This window comes from Leucopleurus acutus (genome assembly GCF_964270905.1).
Source record: "Leucopleurus acutus genome assembly, chromosome: 13".
Lineage (NCBI taxonomy): Eukaryota > Metazoa > Chordata > Mammalia > Artiodactyla > Delphinidae > Leucopleurus > Leucopleurus acutus.
Genome location: NC_139155.1, coordinates 71,492,637 through 71,515,912, shown reverse-complemented (window position 1 = coordinate 71,515,912; position 23,276 = coordinate 71,492,637). Strand labels below are relative to the sequence as shown.

Genomic DNA, 23,276 nt, shown 5'->3' with positions numbered 1-23,276 from the left:
CAGTCCTTTGAGTTGAACTAAAATATTAGTTGGAAGTCTCAAGTGCAGAGCAGTTAAAGGTGGGGTTCTCTGGTTGTGGGTGGGAGGTGGAGGTCCAGTGGCTGCTGTGGCCTCCGAGGAGGCTCCAGGGAGTAGGGAGTGAACCGCCGCCCCACTTTTATTTGATAGGTAGGAAGCTGAGGCCCTGAGAAGGGACTTGCCTGAGTCAGGGGTAGAGATAAGACCACACTTACTGACTTCCAGCCCAGCAGCCCCTCCTGAGCTCAATGTGGGGACCCGGATGCAGCCTCACCCACACTCCATCCTACCCCTTTTTCTCTCAGTCCTCCCAGAGCTGCAGTTCGGGGCACCAGAACATCCGCCTGCAGAGCGACTCCAGCAGCAGCACACAGGTGACCTCCCGGAGGCCCCGCCCCTCCCCACCCATCCCCCTCCCTCCAACCTGGAATAACGGGACTGGAGGTCCCTCATATACAGGTCACTCATGGTTGATCTGTTTTAGCTTTTTATGCTAGCATTAAAAATTGAAGTTTTACCTACACGAGTAATACATGAATCTCTTTTGCCTGTTAAAAAAATTAAAATATTACAGAGAAAACTAAATTTGGCTTTGACCATCCCTAATCCCCACATGCCCTCCCTAGAAATAACATTGCTATATTCAGTTTGCTGTGTATCCTTCCAGACCCTTCTGTATGCCTTTACATACACAGAAATACATAGACAGTATGTAATATATTGCGATGTTTAGTAATCTTTTAAAATTTCTAAATAAATACCATCAGATGCATTGTTCAACAGCCTTTCATTTCATTCAGTGCAAAGAAAAGTTAACACATTCTCACTCAATATTAAAGAAAAAAACAAAGTGAAAAAATGTGCAAAGTATGTCACCTTTTGCATAAACAGAGGAAATATTAATATATGTATGTATTTGCATCTATTTTCTAAAATGATGGAAGGATAAACCAGAAACTGATCAAATGGTTACTTAAGTGGGGTGAGGGGCACAGGGAAAGAAGCTACATTTCCCTGAATGTACTTTGTTTTCTAGTTTTGACTTTGGAGTTAGGTAAGTTAACTCCAAAAGCAATTTGATCGAAAAGAAATCTTTTTAAAACCAGAAGCACATGAAATTAACAGTAAATCAAGTTGGTGACATAACCACACAGAAGAAATATTTCAAGTGATCTTGGGACATGATCTTACACAGTCTGCCTTGATGGGATATGGCCTACACACACAAAGAACCACAAATAAATCTTAGATATGTGTCCTGGAGACTTGTCCATGATATTTCATATGCATCTAACTAATTTTGAAAATTGAGCCATAATAGTCCACCACATGGATGCTTTTTTAGCCTGTTCCTTATGTGGTTAACTAATTTTTTTACTTTAAAAAATTATGTGCACATAATTTTGTATGATAAAAGATATTCTTCCTCAGAGTCAACTGCAATGCTTCCTTGTTTCCTTCTGGATTATTCTACGCTTATGTGTGCATATGGAGCAGTTTTTTATTTTCTACACATGGGCGCATATATTACACCTTGTTCTGCCTCGGTCTTTTTACTGGCTGTGTAGTGTTCCCCTGCAGGCATGTTCCGTATTTGAACCAGTCCCCTGTGGATGGATATTCAGGCTGCTGCTGGAAGTAGCACCACAATAGGCATCCTAGTCCATCTGTCTTTGTGCACCTGGTCTGCAGGTCTTCGAGTCTGTGGACGAGGTGGAGCAGGTGGAGGCAGAATGCAGGTTGGAGGAGAAGCAGCCCAAGATCCCCAACGGGAACCTGGTGAATGGCACCTGTTCCCCAGACTCCGGCCACCCTTCCTCCCACAACTTCTCCTCGGGCCTCTCGGAGCACTCAGAACCCAGCCTGAGCACGGAGGACAGCGTCATGGACGCCCAGCGCCCTGCCCCACTGGTGATTCGACCCAGGGACAGCGGTGTGGATGACGGGCAGAGCAGCGAGGCCACCACTTCCCGGGATGAGGCCCCCCGTGAGGAGCTGGCTGTGCAGGACAGCCTGGAGAGCGACCTCCTGGCCAACGGGAGCATGGACGAGTTCGTGTCCATCACTGGCAGTATGGATGTAGCTCTGCCCGAAAGGGAGGGCCCTGCGATGGAGGGCTGGAGGGGCATCGAGGTGGGGAAGCAGAGCCAGGTGGGCAGTGAGGACGACCTCTCAGAGGAGCCCGAGATGGAAAGTCTCTTCCCTGTGCTCGCTTCTCTAGCCGTGACCACTTCTGCCAACAACGAGGCATCCCCTGTGTCTTCTAGTGGCGTCACCTACTCTGTAAGTCACCAGGATTCTCCTCCACTCAATTTTCTGCAGCCTCAGGAGGGTGGGAGTGTCCCACAAACCTCAGTTATCCAGAACGACCTCTGGTTCATTGCCTTTTCCCATCACAGAGGGTTCACTGTAGAAACCCATTTGGGAGAGAAGATAATATAATACTTAAAGAACACAGGCTTTGCAGACAAACAGTGCTGGGTTCAGATCCCAGCTTAGGTCCATCACTTTATCTTTCTGAGCCTCAGTTTCCCTGTATATCTCGTACCTTCCTCCCTGAGTTGTTTTCAGAATTAGTGAGTCAAGGCCTCTGTGCTCAGCCCATAGCGATCGATAGAAACCTTGATGGTGAGCATCCTGATTTACACTCAGGTCCAGTATCTTTTAAATATTTTACTTTCTTGCCAAAAAGCCCAAAGCAAAGGACATCAACTGAAAGGGAGGTTTTTCTGGGCCAGGTGTTGTATATCCATTTTCTTTTAAAGGACTTTTTATTTCTATCACAAAGAGTCAAACAGTCAGACAAGGCTGGATCCAAACACTGGAAGTTGTGCGCCCCACCTCTGAGAGCCCATTAGGCTCTCCCCAGAGGCAGTAGTAGTTACTTATTCTGCCCCAATTATCTGGTGTTTACCCTCATGTCTGTAAATAATACACTTGGATTGCTACTTACTGATCTTTTTTTGTTTTTCTTCAGTTTTTGATATCTATTGACTCCCCACTGAGGAGGAAGAGGATTCAGTCTTCTTCCTTCCCCCCCCTGCCCCCACCCACCACACGAGTGAAACCGTCCCAATCCCCACCCATTCACTATGGTTATAGTAATTTTAGTTAAATGACTGTTCGGTGGTTATATTATTATACAAATTTAATGCATAATCCATGTAGTAACCTGTATATGTTTTTTTTTTCCTGCAAAAAATTTTGTTTTTCCTAGAAGTATTTTCATTTCTTTGTTTGCTTTTTATTAGTTTGCTACATATATATTGTAGCATATAGATACACATATATATCAATCTTACTTTTTTCATCTATAAAATGGGTATAGTAATTCTATACATCTCATAGGATTGTGTTGTTTTATTTTTTTTGGTTTATTTTTTTTAATATTTTTTTTATTTGGCTGCGCCGGGTCTTAATTGCGGCATGCGGGATTTTCATTGCCGTTTGCGGGATCTTCATTGTGGTGTGCAGAATCTTTAGTTGCAGCCTGCAGGCTCTCTTAGTTGCAGCATGTGGGATCTAGTTCCCTGACCAGGGATCAAACACGGGCCCCCTGCATTGGGAGTGTGGAGTCTTAACCGCTGGCCCACCAGGGAAGTCCCAGGATTGTGTTGTTTTATAAAGGAAAAAAAGAGAATTTTCAACATACAAAGTGAAAGAGGCTTTCTCAGGAAATAATAGCAACAAAAATAAAGTCGAACATCTGACTGGTCCAGGTAGAGGAAGTTTTTTTCAGTGATGACAGGAGAGGGCTAGGAGGAGGAAAGAGAATCTCTGGAAGACAGCCTCTGTGAGGAGTTGGGGTGTAATTGTTCTTTTCCTCCCCTCCTGGGGGCCCGCAGCCAGAGCTGCTGGATCTGTACACGGTGAACCTGCACCGCATTGAGAAGGACGTGCAGAGGTGTGACCGCAACTACTGGTACTTCACACCCGCCAACCTGGAGAAGCTACGGAACATCATGTGCAGGTGGCCGGGGTGGGTGGGGGGGATGGATCAGTCAGGGATCGGGAGGGGATGGCACAGGTGTGGGCTACGGGGAGCCCATTTAGAATCGCACTCTCTGCGGCTGGCACCATGCCCACCTTGAATCTCATTCCAGCCCATCCTGACAATTATATAACAATTATAGTAATGATAATAATAGAGAACATTTATTAAGCACCTACTGTATACCAGGCACTGTCCTGAGCCCTTTACTAACATCATTTCACTTGGTCCTCACAACAAGCCTATGAGGTAAGTGTTATCCCCTTTTATAGGTGAGGAAATAGAGGCTCAGAGGGGTACCACATTGCTCAGGGTCCCTCCAGGTGGGCAGTGGCTGTACGGGACCTCACCCATTTCTCTCGGACTCTAGAATCTCTGCTTTATTTCTTTAAGCCAGGATTTGGGGCTACTTGTTACTTTTCATTAAATAGTAAATATTTTATTTCTTGATATATGAAAGTAACCCATGCTTATTAAAAACCTGAATCAACCAAAGAAATCAGAAGTTCATAAAGTATAAAGAGAAACTTCTCCTTTTATATCCAGTCATTAATGCCACTCACCTAGAAGAAGAAACTACTGCTAACAGTTTAGTGAATATCCTCCCAAGCCATATATATGAGATATCTATATATACACATATATAATAGATAGTATATTACATAATATACAATGTTATACTATATAACATATAATTATGCTTCATATGTAGTATATAATTATATAAATATATAGTATAATATGAATATACACATGTTAATATATTGATATTTATTTAGATAGTAATTAATATTTAATGTAATATAATGCTATATAACTATATAGCATGTAATTATACTATATAGTATATAGTTATACTATGTAATATGTAGTATAATATAATATGAATGCACACGTTTTAATTTTTTAAAAATGTTTATCTGCATTGGGTTATACTATAAACTATTTTTCTACAACTTGCTTTTTACACTCAGCAGTGCATTCTGGACTTCTTCACATGCTACTTTAGCTCAGGGGTTTGCAAGCTACTACTACAGCCCATGGGCCAAATCCAGCCTACCACTTGCTTTTGTAAATAAATTTTTTTTTAGAATTTATCTATGCCCATTTGGTTGCGTATTATCTGTGATTGCTTCTGCAAAGTTATGTAGTTGAGAAAGAGAACACATGGCCTACACAGCTGAAAATACTTCTTATCTGGACCTCTCAGAAAAGGATTGCCAAACCCTGTTCAAACCGTTCTTATTAATAAATACCACCTCTTAACTGTTCTGTCTTATGGTCTCCCAAGCAATTACTGCCACTCAAAATTTAGTTGATGAGATATAAACATAATTAACTTTAATATAGCATGCTACCTTAAAATTAAATAGTGCTGGGGGGGGGAGGAAGGATAGACTGACTTTTACCTAGTTATGGCACCAGGAGAAATCATGGAAGGCCTCACCGTGGTGTGACCTTCAAGATGAATTTTGGCAAAAAGAGAAGACACTGAAGAAATAAATCATTTAGCACTGAAGTTAAGAGCACATACTCTGGAGTGAGGCCACCTGGGTTCAAATCCTGTCTCTACCGTTTATTGTTAGGTGTATGACCTGGTGCATGTCACTTGGTTCTCTGTGCCTCATTACCCCTACCTGTGAAATGGGATAATAATAGTAACTTTTTCATATGATTATTTTGAGAATTAAATGATACAGTACATGTATAGTGGACAGAGCATACGGTAAATGCTTAGTAAATATTAGTTATTATTATTAAGGGACAGATGGAAATTCCAGGCAGAGGAAACTGCTGGGACAAAAGCACAGCGGCATGAATGTATGCTTTATTTGTACAAAGGTAAATACCTCTGCAGCTGGAGGGGAAGAAGCACTGGGAAGTGATGTGTGAGACTGTAAAGAGGGATTGGGAGGAAACTATGAACTCCTTGCACCCCCAGTTAATGAGTATGGACACTGTCCTGTCATGCAGTGGGGTTTTTGAGCAGGTAGTGGTCTCCTTGAGCTGAGCTTTAAGAAGGACATCCTGGTGACTGAACATAGGATGTTTGAAGAGAGTGAGACTGGGGATGGGGATGCAGGCAGGAGGTTGAGGGAGTGGTCCAGGTGAGAGATGGGGACCAAACCAGGATGGAGGTAAAGGAGGAGGGGGTTGGAGAGGCATATTGTGGGGGCCATCACTGGGCATCTTGTGTCTCTCTTATAGCTACATCTGGCAGCACATTGATATCGGCTATGTCCAGGGTATGTGTGACCTCCTGGCTCCACTGTTGGTCATTCTGGATGACGGTGAGTGTATCCTCCCTGCCCCAGACCTGGGGATGCAGTTTCCTTCCCACTACATAGAAGAGAGGTTAACCTGACTCTGTGACTCCATATAATGGGTCAGTACAGGTGCTCAGAAGGCCTGTCCAGTGAACACATCAAGGTCCTAGTGAAATAAAAAGTTATCTTATTCCATGTTGACCAACACTTATTTCCAGGTGTCCAACGCCCATCCAACCTTTTGCTAGCCACTGGTTTTATAAACATGAGTGAGAACAAAGGAAAACTCTGACACAGACAGCTTCACTAGTGAATTCTACCAGACACTTAACAAAGAATGAATACCAATACTTCATAAACTCTTCTAAAACAGAGAAGAAGAGGGAACACTTCTCAACTCATCCTATAAGGCAGGTCCTTGTATGAGGACCCACTGGTACCCTGATACCAATACCAGACAAAGGCATCACAAGAAAAGAAAACTGCAGGCCAACATCCTTTATGAAATCAAAGGCAAAAATCCTCAACAAAACACTAGCAAACTAGAATCCATCAATATATAAAAAGGATTATATTTCAAGACCAAATGGGATTTATCCCAGGAATGCCAGACTGGTTCAATGTATGAAAATCAATCAGTGTAATTCACTACATTCATAGAATAAAGGACAAAAATCACATGATCATCTCAGTTGACAAAGAGATGCCATCTGACAAAATTCAGCAGCCTTTCATGATAAAAACTTCAGCAAACTTGGAATAAAAGAGAACTTCCTCAACGTGATAAAAGGCATCTGTGAAAAACCCACAACTAACATCATACTCAATGGTGAAATACTGAACGCTTCTCACCTAAGATCAAGAGTAAGACAAAGATGCCCACTTTTGCCACAAAAGGCCCTCGCCTTTACAGTTAGGGAAGAAAAAGAAATAAAAGGCATCCAGATTGGAAAGGAAGTAAAACCATGTATATTTTCAGATGGCATGATCTTGCCTATAGAAAATCCTAAGGAATCCAAAACACATTAAAACTAATAAACAAGTTCAGCAAGGTTGCAGGATAGAGGACCTATATAAAAGTCAGTTGTATTTCTATACAATTGCCATGAATAATCTAAAAATGAAATTAGGAAAGCAGTTCCATTTTCAATAGCATCTAAAAGAATAAAATGCTTATGAATAAATGTAACAGAAGAAGTGCAAGATTTGTACACCAAAAACTATAAAACACTGCTGAAAACAGTGAACCAGAAACACAAAAACTTAGTTATTTTTCTTCCAGTGAGCATGTAATTCTTAATTGATTTGAGTTTGCAAATAGACAAACAGGTAAAAAAAAAAAAAAAAAGAACAACAAAGGAAAAAAGACGACAAAATTGGATTCTCTGTCATCTCTCGCCCAACAGAGAATAGGCTTTCATTATACACCCAACAGAGATCACCAAATAGTCAGACCATAAGAGCAAATCCCCAGTCATTGCTGCCACCAATTCAGATTAACTTATTGAAGGTATACAAGCCAGAAATGAAAACAAATACATAATATCAGTAGAAAAAGAAAAAAAGAACTAGAAGGTCAGAAAAAGTTCTGTTGCCACCGAGGATGTACAGGTAAATTGATTTAATTTGTCTCCATTGGATTAATCCCCTCAAACATCTCAATGGATGACCTTCAGAACTGATAAAATACAATTTTCAAAAAGTTAATGTGTCTCTCTCATACAAATAAAATAAACACATGACAAAGATTTTATTCAACTTATTAATGAGGAAACCAGTAAGATATGAAAACTGCCTCCAAGAGCATGTGAGAAGCTGGGCATTTTAGCAACAGTAAAATAAGATTGCTGCCAGAAGGGACAAATCTGTAGAGACAGAAAATAGACTAGTGGTTGACAGGGACTGCAGGGAGAGGGAAATAGGTGATGACCTCTGATACAGAGAGAGTGTCTTTTGGGGGTGATGAAAATGTTCTGAAATTAGAGATTTTGGTTCACAGATGTGAATATACTAAAACCAGTGAATTATACATTTAAAAGAGTGGATTTTATGGTACGTAAACCTCAGTAAGGCTGTTTTAAAATGGGAAGTATGACTCGCAACTCTTCAGAGCTGAGCATGGTGACTTGCTTCCAGAAAGTTCAGTGTAGAAGGGGGTGGGAGGTGAGAGAGAAACTATGCAGTGGGGAAACCTGAAAACACTGCCTCTATCAGGTGGCCAAGGTCATCAACCATCCTCAGTCACATTGATACAGTATACCCTTGATATGATGTGATTAAAATGGCACCTTACCTACGTCTTTCTCCCAATAACCCATAATTCCAGTCTTATCGTGAGAAAAACATCAGATAAATTCCAATAGGGAGGCATCCCGTAGAGTACCTGACAAGTATTCTTCATAACTATCAAGGTCATCAAAAACAAGGAAGGCCTGAGGCACTGCCATAGCTAAGAAGAGCCTAGGGAGAGATGACAGTTGTATGTAATGTAGTCCTTGGATGAGTTCTTGGCACAGAAAAAGGACATAAGATAAAAAAAACTATGGACTTGAGTCAATTATGTATCATTAGTGGGTCATTAATTGTAACAAACGTACCCTACTAATGGGAGATGTTAGTAATAGGGGGAACGAGGTGTGGGGTATATGGAAACTCTCTGTACACTCTTCCCAATTTTTCTGTAAATGTAAACTGTTCTGAAAAATAAAGTCTTTTAAAAAATAAATGAGATCCTACTGTGCCTCTGGAAACCTTCTCATAACTTTCCCCAAAGTTACTAGGTGTTAAGAGAGAAAAAAGGTACTATTTTCAAATAAATTTTTTAAACACTGGGTTGAACAATATAAAAGATTTTTTAAATTACATGACTTCTCAGAGCCTTTTCATTCTTAATATAGGTAGTGGCTCTCTAAGCAGCATTTCCCAATGTTATTTGACCCTTTCTTTGCATAAGGCCTGCAAACACCCTTCCAATATTAACAATTGCTCTTTTAATACAGTGGTTCCCAGACATGAGAATTTCATGAACCCTGTAGAATTTTTTTTTCAAAAAGTTTGGGACCAAACATTGTCAACTTTTCATTATAGCAAATAGGGATCTTTAAAACAGAGCATTTTGCTGTCACCATTGTTTCCTAAAATAAAACACTTCAGTACCTCTAAAGGTGGGAAGTATGTAATTAATTGGAGAGTGTTCCTTGAAATGGTATACATTTGTACTCCATTGTCCTTATGTTTCTCATTTGGCTGTGGACTTTGTGAACCAGCTGAGGGCCTCGGACCATCACTTTGGGACCTCGGGTTCCTTGGGCAGTGGCGCAGTTGACTGTTCCTCCTGTGCTCTTCCCGCAGAAGCGCTTGCCTTCAGCTGCTTCACTGAGCTCATGAAGAGGATGAACCAGAACTTCCCCCACGGAGGCGCCATGGACACGCACTTTGCCAACATGAGGTCGCTAATCCAGGTAGGACCTTGTGCTTTTCAATAATATAACTTATTCCGGCTCAGCCCAATGGACCGCAAGCCAACTTAATAGCCACGCCTTGTTTAACTTGATTCAGTCTCTCAATCCTACTTAACACAGCCCAGTTGAGTTAAACTAAAAAACTCAATTCAACTCAGCCTTCACTCAACAGCTCAACTCCACTACATTCATTCTCACTGAGCATTTATTTGGTTCAGGCACTGTGGCTACACTGATGAACAAGACATGGCCCTCGCCCGTAACAGGATGTTTGATTGTATTGGTCCTTTTCTGCAAAGAACTATTTGAGTATATTTCTCTCTCGCTCGCTTTCTCTCTCTCTCTCTCTCTCTCTCTCTCTCTCTCTCTCTCTCGCTCTCGCTCTCTCTCTCTCTGTCTCTGTCTCTCTCTCTCTCTCTCACACACACACACACACACACACATGCACACACACACCTTTTTTGAGATCAATTCATGTACCATAAAATTCACCCTTTTAAAATGTTCAATTCAGTGATTTTTAGAATATTCACGGGTGTGAAATCATCATCACTATCTAATTTCAGAACACTTTCATCACCCCAAAAAGAATCCCCATACCCATTAACGTCAATCCCTCCCCAGCTCCTGGCAACTACTAATCTACTTTCTGTCTCTATAGATTTACCTATTCTGGACATTTCATATAAATGGAGTCACACAATATGTGGCCTCTTGTGTCTGACTTCTTTCACTTAGCATCATGCTTTCAAGGTCCATCCATGTTATAGCATATATCTGTACATCATTCCTTTTTATTGCCGAATATTCCATTGCATGGATAGACCACATTTTGTTTATCCATTCATCCACTGATAAACACTTGAGTGGTTCCTACTTCTTTTGCTGTTATGAATAATGCTGTTGTGTACATTCATGTACAAGTTTTTATATGGACATAGGTTTTCATTTCTCTTGGGGATATACCTAGGAGTGGAATTAACAGCTGCACGTTTGCATTCCCACCAGCAACATATAAGGGTTCCAGTATCTCTTCATCCTCACCAACACTTTGTTGTCTGTCATTTTTATTATAGCCATCCTAGTGCATGTGAAGTGGTCTCTCATTATGGTTTTGATTTGCATTTTCCTAATTGCTAATGATGCCCATTTGTTGCGTCTCTCGTGCTTATTGGCTATTTGCACATCTTCTTTAGAGAAATGATGGGGTTAGGTTGAGCTAGGTTGACTTCCACCTCAAATCCTTTGCCCATTTTTAAACTCCACCTGGTTGTTAAGGGCTGTATGGTATCTGGTGTGGGGATGTAGCATCATTTATTCAGCTGTCCCCTCTAGTCTAGCCTTTGCCCAGGAGACTGATGCCTATCTTTCCTTTCTCTGACAGATCCTGGACTCAGAGCTCTTCGAGTTGATGCATCAGAATGGGGACTACACTCACTTCTACTTCTGCTACCGCTGGTTCCTGCTGGATTTCAAGCGAGGTACAGACTTCAAACTGGAAACTTGTTCTCAGACTCTTTGTAGCAGAATCTCAGGGGAAAAGGTACCAGGGAGGTGAGGCTGGGAGGTGTTGTAACAAAGCCAGTGGAAGAGAGTAATGCCCATTTGTTAAGTTCTGACTATCAGTTCACCCAACTTATCTTGCAGAGACACTATGCACTAGGTGTTGTCACAATCCCCATTTTACAGATGAGGAAACTAAGACTGAGAAGAACTAAATTCAGAGCTAGGAATAATAAAGCCAGGATCTGAGCCCCACTCTGGCTACCTAAGCCCAGTTCCCTTCCATTCTATTAAGCCGCTTATCAGAGGCCAAGAACTCTGAAGCCCATAGAGCATCTTTCACACGTGACATAGAAATGATGTCTGACACGGTGCGTCGCTGTCATGCCAATTTGGGGTGATGCTAATAATATCTAACCTGTATGGAGGTGTTTATTAAGGTCCAGGCACTGTGCTGAGCCATTTCTATGTATTATTTCTTCAGTCCTTTATTACTGTTAGTATCACCGCACTTACAGATGAGGAAAGAGAAGGGCTCATGGAGGGGAAGTAACTAGCCCAAGGTCACCTTACTAGTAAGTGATGGGGCCAGGATTCAGACTGAGTTTATTGGACATAGGAAGCCTTACTTTTCATCATTGCTCTATTCTATCTCTTTACCAGACCCAGAGGCAGCAGCCAGCTCTGCCTGGGTGCAGGGGGAAAAGGAGATACCCCCATTGGTGCTAAAAGAGATGGAGGGAGCAGGGAGAGAGGGGGACACTGACCAAGGGGCAGGGCAAGGACAGGTCAATGTAAATCAAATCTGCATGTGCCCGGTTCCTCCACTTACAGGATGTCAGAGTTGGAAACTTACAACCCACCTGGTTTGCATAGCCTATTCTACAGAGGGGAAAACTGAGGCTTCTGTCAAATGACAGCGTCCAGGTCTCCTGTCTCCTGGCCTGAGCTCTGTCCACTGCTCCAGGACAGAAACGTGGACCATGACTGGCCTGGGATCTTTCCGGAGGGAGGGCAGCACCGTGAGCTCAGTGACTGACCCTTCCCCTGCGCGTGTGTGTTGGTGTCCCGGCAGAACTCATCTATGATGACGTCTTCTCTGTTTGGGAGACCATCTGGGCAGCCAAACACGTGTCGTCCGCCCACTATGTCCTGTTCATCGCGCTGGCGCTGGTGGAGGTCTACCGTGACATCATCTTGGAGAACAACATGGATTTCACAGACATCATCAAATTTTTTAATGGTATCCATGTGACCAGGGTCTTATCTGAGGGATGCAGGCTTCTGGAGGGCCCCTTCCTGGGGCCTGGAGAGGGATGGAGGGTCACTGAGACTGATGCACCATGAAGGGGATGGAGGAGGGTTCTCGCCACTTCTTGCAGCTATTTCCAAATGGATGAGTTAACATCTTGTAATGCTGAGTGATCCCTGTGTGTTTTTCTCAGGGATCTGGCAGAAGGGGCCTAGGTGTTGAAATCAGGCTCAGGGAGCATCCCTGGCTCTGCCATTAATCAGCTGTGCCATGGACACGTCACTTCCCCTCTCTCTAAACATCTGCTTCCTCATCTGGGAAATGGAGTAACAGTGTCTTCTTCAGAAGGTTGACGTGTGTGGGGAAAGCAGATACAGGAAAGCAGTTGAAATGGCATGAAAAAGGCACAGTCCTTGAAATCAAACAGAGATGGATTCTGATCCCAGCCTTGCCACCTGGGAGCTGTGTGACTTGGGCAAGTGACTTTATGTCTCTGGGCTTCAGAGTCCTTGGGGATAAAATGGTACTAACACCTCCCTCACGGAGATGTCAGGAGGATTAAATGAGACCACAAGGATATAAAGCCCATCAGTCAGATGGTACTTGGCTCATAGCTGTTACTATGAATAGAAGCTGTTGCTACTATCAATATTATCACTATTAGAACATTTTCTTAAACTAAGGAAGGTTTTGGAAAAAGCAAAAGAAGAAAAAAGCCACCTGTGATGACCTTACACTGGAAACATTATTAGTTTCCTTTAAAGAAGCTTTTTTATTTTGGAATAATTTTAGATTTAGAGAAAAGTTGCAAAGATAGTACAGAGAGTTCCCAATACCCTTCACCCACCTGCCCCTAATGTTAATATGTTACCTGATCCTAGTACATTTGTAGAACAAAGCAATTAACATTGATATATTATTATCAACTAAACTACAGACTGACTTGATTTCACTTGGTTTTTAACTAATGTCCTTTTTCTGCTCCAGGATCCAATCCAGGAAACCACGCTGTACTTAGTGGGTTCATTTTTTAAAAAATGTTTTTTCCATCTAGTCTTTCCCAAAGTAATGGATATTTTTATGTTGTTACCATTTCAGAATCCAGTTGTATCTAGGGTTTTTTCCGCTTAATGTTTTAAAAACCATCTTCTATATAATCATTTTTTAAGACAGCAGAATACACCTCAAGTGACTGTTCATAACTTACTGAACCGTCCCTTCTGATTGGGCATCCAGGTTGTTTTTGGTTTGAGGGTGTGATTGAGAACCCAAAGCAATTCCTGTCTTAGCGTGGAGGTTCTCAAACTTTCTCAGTTCATGGCACCCCTGATGTCTCCGTAAAGTTTTCGTGGCACTCGGACCAAAAGTTCCATTCACTAACTAGTTAGGTCCAAACCACCTAATAAGTATATCTCTCCTAACAACTTAGTAGCCATTTGAAAAAATAATACGTGTAAGTCAAAAGAAAATCGTATTTTTATTTTATATTTAAATAAGTACAGTTACTGGGACTTCCCTGGTGGTCCAGTGGTTAAGACTCCGTGCTCCTGATGCAAGGGACACGGGTTCAATCCCTGGTCAGGGAACTAAGATCCCACACGCCACACAGCGTGGCCAAAATAAATAAATAAAAATAAATAAATAAATAAGTACAATTACTAATGGGTGTGTTCACCTGTTGGGCTTTGCACAACTTCTCAAACCTTGGAATCATTTTGAACCCCACCACCTTCATTTCCTATTCCACAGTGATTTTCACATGATAGTTGCTTTTATCACGGCAACTGCTTGCTGAAAACCTAGTTTTTGCAAAGCTAGAAAGCCGTTAATAGGAATATCATGAAATTTGCAAACTCACTTGCATTAGCAGTTTATGTGGTGTTCAGTAGATGTGGAAGATAGCTGTATTTCCCTCAAAGTTTCCATATGTTCACTGTGGCACCCTGGGATTCCTCAGCACCCAGTTTGGGAACCACGGTGTTAGTGTTTTTTGTTTGTTTGTTTGTTTTTCTTCTACCAAATCATTTCTTTCTTTCTTGTTTTGTTTTTCTGAGGTTTTTTTTAAATGTTACTTATCCCTATTTTTATTTGTTTTTATTTCAACTTTTATTTATTTATTTATTTACTTGCCTGTGTCGGGTCTTAGTTGCAGAACGCAGGATCTTCGTTGCGGCATGCAGGATCTTTCATTGCAGCATGCGGGCTTCTCTCTAGCTGTGGCATGCAGGTTGTCTCTCTCTAGTTGTGGTGCGCAGGCCCCAGAGCGCGTGGGCTCTGTAGTTTGCAGCACGTGGGCTCAGTAGTTGTGGCACGCGGGCTTAGTTGCCCCATGGCATGTGGGATCTTAGTTCCCTGACCAGGATTCAAACCCACGTCCCCTGCACTGGAAGGTGGGGACTACCACTGGACCACCAGGGAAGTCCCCAAATGAGTTGTTTATGATAAATGTCTAAGTTTAGGATTATTCTGCTTTGAAGAGCTGATCATTTTATGTCACTCTTGACAAAGTGATTACTGGTCCTTTCTCCCCTCCCCTCCCCCTCTCCTTCTGTTGCTTCCTTCCTTCTCTACTTTTAAGCATCTACCATGTGCCTGGCATTGCTTTCTTAAAAGGTGTCCAGTCATCATGTTTGTAGGAGGGTGGTGGGAGGACCTAATTTTTTTTTTAAACACACACACTGAGAGTCAGCTTCGTCTCGTTTGATCTCACAGTAACCTTGTGAAGTAGGTACTGTTATGGTTCCCATTTTACAGATGAGAAAACCGAGGTCTGGAGATGCAGGCCGTCCCCAAAGTCTCTGCTTCCAGAACTGCTCTGGGGGTGATGCCAGATGATGATGATGATGGGGATGCCCCAGAGACCTCTCTGGGCACTGAAAGTGCGTCCCGAGGATGGACACAGAAGGAGGCTCATGAGATCTTACTTCCGCTCTTTCAGAAATGGCCGAGCGACACAACACCAAGCAGGTCCTGAAGCTGGCCCGGGACCTCGTGTACAAGGTGCAGACCCTGATTGAGAACAAGTGAGGACCACGTCACCCAGGCAGCATCACCCAAGCCTCTGCCCACCTGCCTGTCCCGCCTGCTTCTCCTCCTGGCCGCCCAGGGAGCAAGGTCCTGGCATCTGTTCCCGAGCATGGACCTCTGTGCAAAGAGAAAGTACCCCAACTTTGGCCACTAGGCAGGTGGGATCGAGGGATTGCCCCTTCAGTTCAGCCTTACGTTTTTCTGTTTGACCAAAGATTGCCCAAGTCTGGGATTTCTCCCTTGTGGGAGTTGGGAGTTGTTGGTGTGCGGAGGGAACATCTTCGTTCGTGGTCCCCAGAATGGTCTCCTCCCTCTTCTCTCCCATCCCTCCAACTGTCTTGTCGGATGAGACTTGGGGAGGGAACTTTTTGGAAACTGGTATAGGAGAGGTCTGTGGGGCTACCTCTGTACTTTGAAAGGGGCCTTTGGAGATGTTCCAGAACGTGGCTGGAAGGTTGGCCGGGAGCAGAGCACTGTTGACATTTAATGCTTTTTTGAGGGATGCTGCCCTGTGCACTGTTGGAATTTGAGCAGCATCCCTGGCCCCTACCTACTACGTGCCAGTAGCACCCTCCTCCCCAGCCCCTTGTGACATCCTGGAGCACCTCCAGACATTGCCAAATAGCCCCAGTTGAGAACCACTGGCTTGGAGGAGGGGCTACAAGTGTATCTCCCTCTCCACTTTCTTTGTACCTGAGCCGCCTACATCCTGAGACTTTCTTCCATTTAGAAAAGGCACATGGGGTCCTTTGCACATCTCTCTTGGGGTCCGGGATTTCAACCGTTGTATATTTCTCATTTTTTCTCCTCCACCTGGCCCAGGAGAGACTTTTTTCTTCTTTTAAAGAAAGACGTCTGCCTGTGAGAAATGTCTGTAAGCATGAGATAGGCCTCTTCCGGGTCCTGCTCAGGGGCCCCCGGGCAGGGCAGAGTCCACATCCCCTTCCTCTCCTCCTAGGGAGGACCTTGCCTCTCCTTCCATACATCGGGTCTGATGTTCCAGAAGCTTGGAAGATGTGTGTTGGTGCAAGCTACTTGTTTAGGGAGGCTGGCTTTTCTCTAAGTGCCCCTGCTCACTCAGGACAAAGGAGGGAAAGGAGGACAGAGGTTGGCCCAGGTAGGGTATGGCGGGTGTTTTCCTTGGGAAAGAAACATCAGCTGATGAACTGGTGCCAGGGTCACAGACCAGACTGGAAATGGTCCCCTCCATGTCTTCACACAGAGGGTCACCAATCCCCAAACAGACCCTAAGCAAGCTAGTTTACCTGCCTACCTGTCCTCCCAAGAGAGTGGTCCTGCCAGCCCTTCTCTTCCGCAAGCGTACGAGAGTCGGGAGAAACAGTGAGAGTTGGGGAGGGATGCTCGTCCCAAGAATGACAGGTAGGATTTTGGAGAGGGTAGGAGACTCGTCAAGCACTTTGAAGCATTCGCAGAGAGAGTGCATTAGTCCTTCCGTCCTGAGCAAACCAGGAAGGGGAGCAATCCCTGCCTGGCGTGCTTGTGAAGGCACTTCCCTTGGACCCAGCACTTTAGGTTGCACTGAACTTCCGCCTGAGTATGGTCTCCTGGGCAGGATGGATGAGACTAGATGGCCCTCGCTTCCAAAGAACGCTCCGTGAGAAATGCATCTCCTCGCCCTAGTCCCCCACCTTCCCAAGATGGGAGAAAATGTATGAAAGTCCCCTCCAGATAAAAGTTTATATTGCCATTCAACTGTTCACTACAGAGGATGTTATTTTAGCAAGACCCAGGTCCTAGACCTTCCGATTCTTATTTATTTTTTGACAGACTAGTCTGAAAGTACAGCACAAAATCTCTTCTCTCCCTTCTCTCGTGGTGTTCCAGAGAGCGTCGTGGTTGTGATTTGGAATAACTCCTATTTATTCGGCTTACTGTGTTTATTTGGATCTTTGTACGTTGTGTGTGTCCTTGTGTCCCTGAATCGTATGCGTGCAAGTTGTTTTATCTATGGAGTGCCCTCCTTTTCTCAGTGTTGCCAACATATCTTGTTACAGTTTACTACAGAGTTGTGTCTATATAGAGAGAAAATATATAAACAGAAACATGTGAACCTGGGTTATTTTTTGTTTCTTTGTTTGGGGATTTTCTTTTTAATTTGAAAGAAAGAAATGCTTGCTTCTGAAGACTGTGTCCTCATACCCCACCCTCCACCCCACCTCAGTGACCCAGACACAGAGAGGGACGTATTCTTATGATAGCTCCCTGGTCTTTCCCCTGAAAGTTCAAGGCTGGTGAATCTCATCTCATCCTTTGTATCAGTTAGCTGTTACCACAAGTAATGCTGTGTAACAAACCACCCCAAATCTTAGTGGCTTCAAACAGCCATTTATTTAGCTTGTGATGATTCTGTAGGTCAACAATATGAGCTGGGTTCAGCTGGGCGGTTCTTCTGGTCTCAGCTCGACTTCTTTGTGTGTCTCTGATCAGCTGATGGCCAGCCAGGCAACTCTGCTTTTGACAATTGGCCAGCTGTTGGCTAGGATAGTGGGAGAAACTGGGCCATGTATCTCTCATCCTCCATTAGGCTAGCTCAGGCTTGTTTACATGGCCATGATGGCAGTTTCTAAGAGAGCAAACAGAAGTGTGCAATGCCTCTTGAGACCTAGGATTGGAATTGGCATAAAGTTATTTCTACTCTATTCTTTTGGTCAAAGAAGTCATATGGCTGAGCTCAGATTGAAAGGATGGAGAAATAGATTCCGCCAGTTGATGGGAGGTTTTGAAAAGTGACAATGAAAAGGGCTGTAAATACAGGCACGGAAATAATTGAGTATTTTTGCAAACAGTCTACCATGTATCCCAAGGTCCATGCACAGGAGGGGTCCCAAGATGGTCAACCATTGGACTCAAGAGTATACCTCTAAGTTGATGCCTCACTGTATCCCCACTGCTGAGCTAGCTCCTCTCTCACCCCCAGTGTTCCCATAGACCATCAACTTATCTCCTCAATATCTATGATTCCCACTCATGGCTGCCATTCTGAACCACAGTCTTTGGGCAATGGAGACCTCACATGGATCTCCACCCCCAGCAGCCTTGAACCAAGGGAAACTTCTGGTTTTCCGCTGCAGAAGCAAAGCTTGATTTAATCTAATGAGCACCCATCAAAACTTCAGGTTTTCTATAGAAAAAGTTAGTTTCCAAATAGGCCAGCAAAGTAAAGGCGTTTCAGGTGGCATTGGTGGCCTGGCTGAGCCCAAGTCACCACTTTCTTGGAAGATTGCCAGCAGAGGTAAGTCTGAAGCCACACAGCAGCGGGAAGGTGGGGACTTGTCTTTTGCTGGCCCACATGGGGCTCTCTTAGTGGGAAGGTCTTCTTCTTCCTGGGAGAAGCTTCTGAGAGCAAAGACTGGTCCTGATGTTCTGACCATCCTTTGAAGCCACTGGTCTCATTTCCCCAACTCCAGCCATAGCTTGGTACACATGGCCCTCCTCCTGGAGGACCCCACTATTCTTGCAGCTGCCTGGCACCACCAGACCTGGGTACCGCCAGCATACCTGTTATGTGTGTACAAATGTGCAGTTACATGCACTATTGACTTACGGTAAAGGATGATGTATTTTGTGGGAAAAAAATCCTAAGAGAATGTTTTGCTTTTGTAAAGTTTTTCCTAAACACATGCATTTGCACCTTGCATAGATGTGAGAAGATGAGTCTTGGGCCACTAGGCACGTTTTCATGACTCGAAGCAGGAATGGAGAAGGGGTCTTTGCTGCCATGCGTACAGCACACACAGTTGTCACTGTGGACCCCTCCTCCCCCCTTTTTCTTCTTCTTCCTCCGCCACCTCCTCCATCTTTTCCTCCATTTCTTTATCTTCTCCTTCCCCCATCCCTCCGATTCCTCTCCTCTGCCCCTTCTGCCTCCTTTCCTTGTAGCCATGGGCATGTGGACACTGTCCATCACCATGTCTTCTGACTGAATGTTGCTGTTCTCATTCAGAACAACACTGCTGGGTTTAGACCCTCTGGCTGCTCTGTCATCTCTCTTCTAAATCACATTCCATTTTCTTTTCACCTCGAGCTTTCCATTTGGCTTGTGGGAGAGGCCATGGGGCAACTGAGAAGCACTTATGCAGAGTTTGGGAGGCCCCGACCATCCCATTTCAGAACGGCTGCAACCATTTATGCCATCCTGTTTCATCTTCCTTCTTATCCCTCCCTCCTTCTCTCCCAGGCCCGAGGTCCCAGCAGCCCATCGGAGAAAGGAGGTGAGGGTACAGTCAAGGGCAGTGGGAGGAAGTGGTTTAGATTTCTTTCCTTTTCAACAGATACTCAAGTTTGAGAGACATTAGATCCATCAATCAATGAGTCTTCTCCCCAGGTTTTATGGCAGCATGAAACTCAAGTCACCTGCAGTCCACCTTTATGATTTGGACCATATCTGTGTACCATCTGTACTATTATATCTTTACTAGTCTTCTTTTTTCTTTTTACTTTTCGGCCACACCGTGTTGCATGTGGGGTCTTAGTTCCCCGATCAGGGAGCGAACCTGCACTCCCTGCAGTGGAAGCGCGGAATCTTAACCACTGGACCGCCAGGGAAAGTCCCTTTACTAGTTTTCTTTAAATCAACACATTTTTTAAAACTTCAAACTTATGGCAAGCCAGAATCATTTGCATAAACAGAAGATCGTTGTAAAAGTAAATCTTATTTTGCCAAAATACTATTTCCCACCAAAGGCTTTCTGAAGCTTGCTCTCTTGCCGTTAAGAAGAGATGCGCTAAGGGTTTGAGAGGTTAAAGACGTGCTAGCACCTGACGAGCCTTTCTTCTTGGAGGACTTCAAGGAGGATTGAAGTGGGAGTGACTTTCTCACCACACCAACTAAAATCAGGTCCTATATCTTTATCCACATGCTTGGGGAGGGATGACTTAGGATCCCAACTCTGCTGCTTCCTGGCTGTGTGGCTTTGGGCAAGTGACCTTGCCTCTCTGAGCCTTGGTTTTCATTCCTGTGAACTGGGGGTAATAATGCCTCCCTTGGGTCTGGATTCAGTCCTGGCCCCCCTCTTTCCACTGGGACCCTCTGCCCCGAGCATCAGTGGGGATGATTTCCTGGTTGGGACCTCAGTTTCCCTGAGTTCCCATCATCTGTCTTGCTCAGGTTCTCAGGTGAATCTTGGACACAGCTCCTGAAGGAGAACTGGGGAAGGGATGAGCTCTGAGCCCTCTGGGGCTATGACAGAGCAACTGGAGCTAGGTATGGTGAGGCCATCAGTTCTTGGCAGGAGCAAAACCTGCTCTGACTCTGCAGTTTGCATCAGGTTCTGCTGAGTCAGGGAAGGGCTCTCAGGTCTCTGTGCTGCAGGCTTTTAAGCTGCTGGACACATTGAGAGCTTGAGCCCAGGACAGGTATAGACTCTAGAAGGAGCACAGTTTGATCCTGTTTGAAGTGCCAGCTTGCCAATCCGTTGCTAAGTCAACCTAGTAGAATTCAAATGACCTACAGAACCATGCCGTTCCCTAGGGACTTTCCATTACATCGGGGTGCTGGGCAGGAATCCTGCAGTATCTTCCTGGCTTGCTTTATTCAGTCTTGTGGGCACAGTGATTTCCAGCCTCGGCAGGTAAAGGGCTCCTGCAAATAAAGAATACCTCTTATTATGATGAACAGAAAATAAGACAGACAGATCCCTCTGTCTCTTGTCAAATAAAGACAGTGTCTGTGTAAATGCTTCTGCTTCATAGGCTGCAGATTTGCTCCCTTTGGCATTGCTGAAATTGTTGAAGGAGAAAATTAAGGAACTTGGGAGCTACTGTAAGGTTATTACATAGAGGAGGCGGCTCATCCCTAGCGCAGGTGGGTGACCTGAAGCTGAGTTTGGGCTTCTTCTTGGCGGCATCTACTTGCTGCTTTTTGCACTGGGATGCTGCCTGGGCCTCCTGGAATCTTCCCACAGAAGCCCGACTCACATCAAAGTGCTGATGACACTTGAAACATACCACTGGTCTTCGAGTCCATTTGGATACCATGTGGTGGCTTCCTAGGTTTTCTATTACTTCATTCCATTATTCTATTACTTTTTAAAGTAATTATTGTCCTTATTGTTTTTTTCTGAAAGACAAATGCAAGCTGCATTCTCTGTGGTTTGTGTGTTTTCAAAATAATAGAATCGCTCTAATAATATAATATTGTTATTTACAGATGTTCTTAGTTGAACATTTAAAACCAAAAGAGTTTGGTGAGCTGGGTCGGGGCAGAGATCACAAATTCAGGTGTTATTTTGCCTCCATCACAGAGTCTGACAGACCTGGATTCAAATCCCAGCTCTGCCACTGATCAGCTGTGTGCCTTTGGGCAAGTGACTTTGTCTCTCTGAGCTTCAGTTTTCACTTTTGTGAAATGCAGATAATAAAGCTTCCCTTAAAGAGACAGTTTGGTATCAAATGTTTTTGCTTGCCTGGCATCCTTGCCCCATTCTAGGACCAGCAACTTCTCCCATCTTCTGGGGAAATGTATCTCCTACGTTATAACTGTAGTTATAGTCTATTGAGATTGCTGACAAGCCCCTCCCCCCAAGGTGGGCACATGACTCAGTTCTGGCCAATCAGATTCCATCCCTGGGAAGAGAGCGGTTCACTGTTTCTTCTGGGCAGTCTAACTAGAGGGGTACCAGCCTGGAGCTGCCTGTGACTATGTCTCTTGCAGGTAGCGGAGCAGGCATGGCTGCATCCAGCTACTCAAGTGAAGTCTTTAGAGCTCCATCTTTGTCTATCTGGTGGTTCCACTCTTGTCCATGTTGGCTTATACAGGTCCCATGCCCATCTCTGAACCAATCATTCTGACCGGGTTTGACTGGCCAGAAGGACTCATTTGTCCATCCTAAAGCCTGGGGTGGTCAGAGAGTTGCTGAGGGTCATTCCCCAAGGGAAGATTAGGGCGCTCTTCCCGAAGAAGGACAATGGGTCTTGATAAGCAAAGGCAACAGACTGACTCCATCCCTGGCAGAGAGAGCAATGTGTACAAAGGGGTGGAGCTGTGAAGAGACCTACTGTGAGCTCAGAATTCAGTGTGGCTGGAGGGAGAGGCGCAGGGTTGGGTGAATGACAAGAAAGAAGCTGGAGAGAGAGGTTCGGACTGGATCGTGAGGGGCCTTATGTTCCCCAAATAACAGTGAAGTTTCCACGTCAGTGGGATTGTCCATGGAGGGGTGAGATAGGTCCTTACTGCCTGACACCCCCTCAATCCCCACCCCAGCACTGGACCAACTCTCATCTATAAGGGGCACTCACTAGACGTTTGATGGGAAAATGAAAAATTTTCAAATTCTCCAAGAGGAGGAGTTATAAAAAGGGAAGGATATTTTTATTTTATTCCCTCATAGAGAGAGAATATGCACATACTTATTGAAAGATGTAGTATTTGAGTGGTGACCACGGATTCAGAATTGCCCCAGGCACTTTTCATGAATAGATTTATCCTCACCACAGTCCTGTGAGATAGGGATTATAATAATTATAGCTAAAGTTTATTGAATACTAGTGCCTAACATCATGCTAAGGGCTTTATTTATACACAGCATCTTAAGTTAATTCTCATAACAACCCTATGAGGTAGGCCTTATTTCACACACACTCCCATCTTACAGAAGTATACACCGAGGCCCAGAGAAGTGAAGTGTCTTGTCTGAGGTCACACAGCAAGGAAGCAGCAGAGGTGGGATTTGAACCTGGGTGCATGGTGATTTCATACAACTGTTGCATGGGCTCTTTTTGCTCCTCCTGAGATATTT

At 44.2% G+C, this 23,276-nt stretch overlaps 1 protein-coding gene across 2 annotated transcripts in view; it reads left to right on the top strand.

The window, feature by feature from the left end:
• SGSM1 (small G protein signaling modulator 1) overlaps positions 1 to 15,519 on the top strand; it is a gene marked incomplete at both ends in the record, with an annotated part of 75,714 nt that extends 60,195 nt beyond the window's left edge. For both annotated transcript variants that reach the window (XM_082852508.1, XM_082852507.1), the window contains 8 exons: positions 324 to 392; positions 1,711 to 2,301; positions 3,864 to 3,988; positions 6,218 to 6,300; positions 9,628 to 9,737; positions 11,122 to 11,218; positions 12,316 to 12,483; positions 15,431 to 15,519. In XM_082852508.1, the coding sequence (XP_082708634.1) occupies positions 324 to 392; positions 1,711 to 2,301; positions 3,864 to 3,988; positions 6,218 to 6,300; positions 9,628 to 9,737; positions 11,122 to 11,218; positions 12,316 to 12,483; positions 15,431 to 15,519 (1,332 nt within the window). The remainder of the gene's footprint in view (positions 1 to 323; positions 393 to 1,710; positions 2,302 to 3,863; positions 3,989 to 6,217; positions 6,301 to 9,627; positions 9,738 to 11,121; positions 11,219 to 12,315; positions 12,484 to 15,430) is intronic.
• Between the last annotated feature and the right edge of the window lie 7,757 nt (positions 15,520 to 23,276).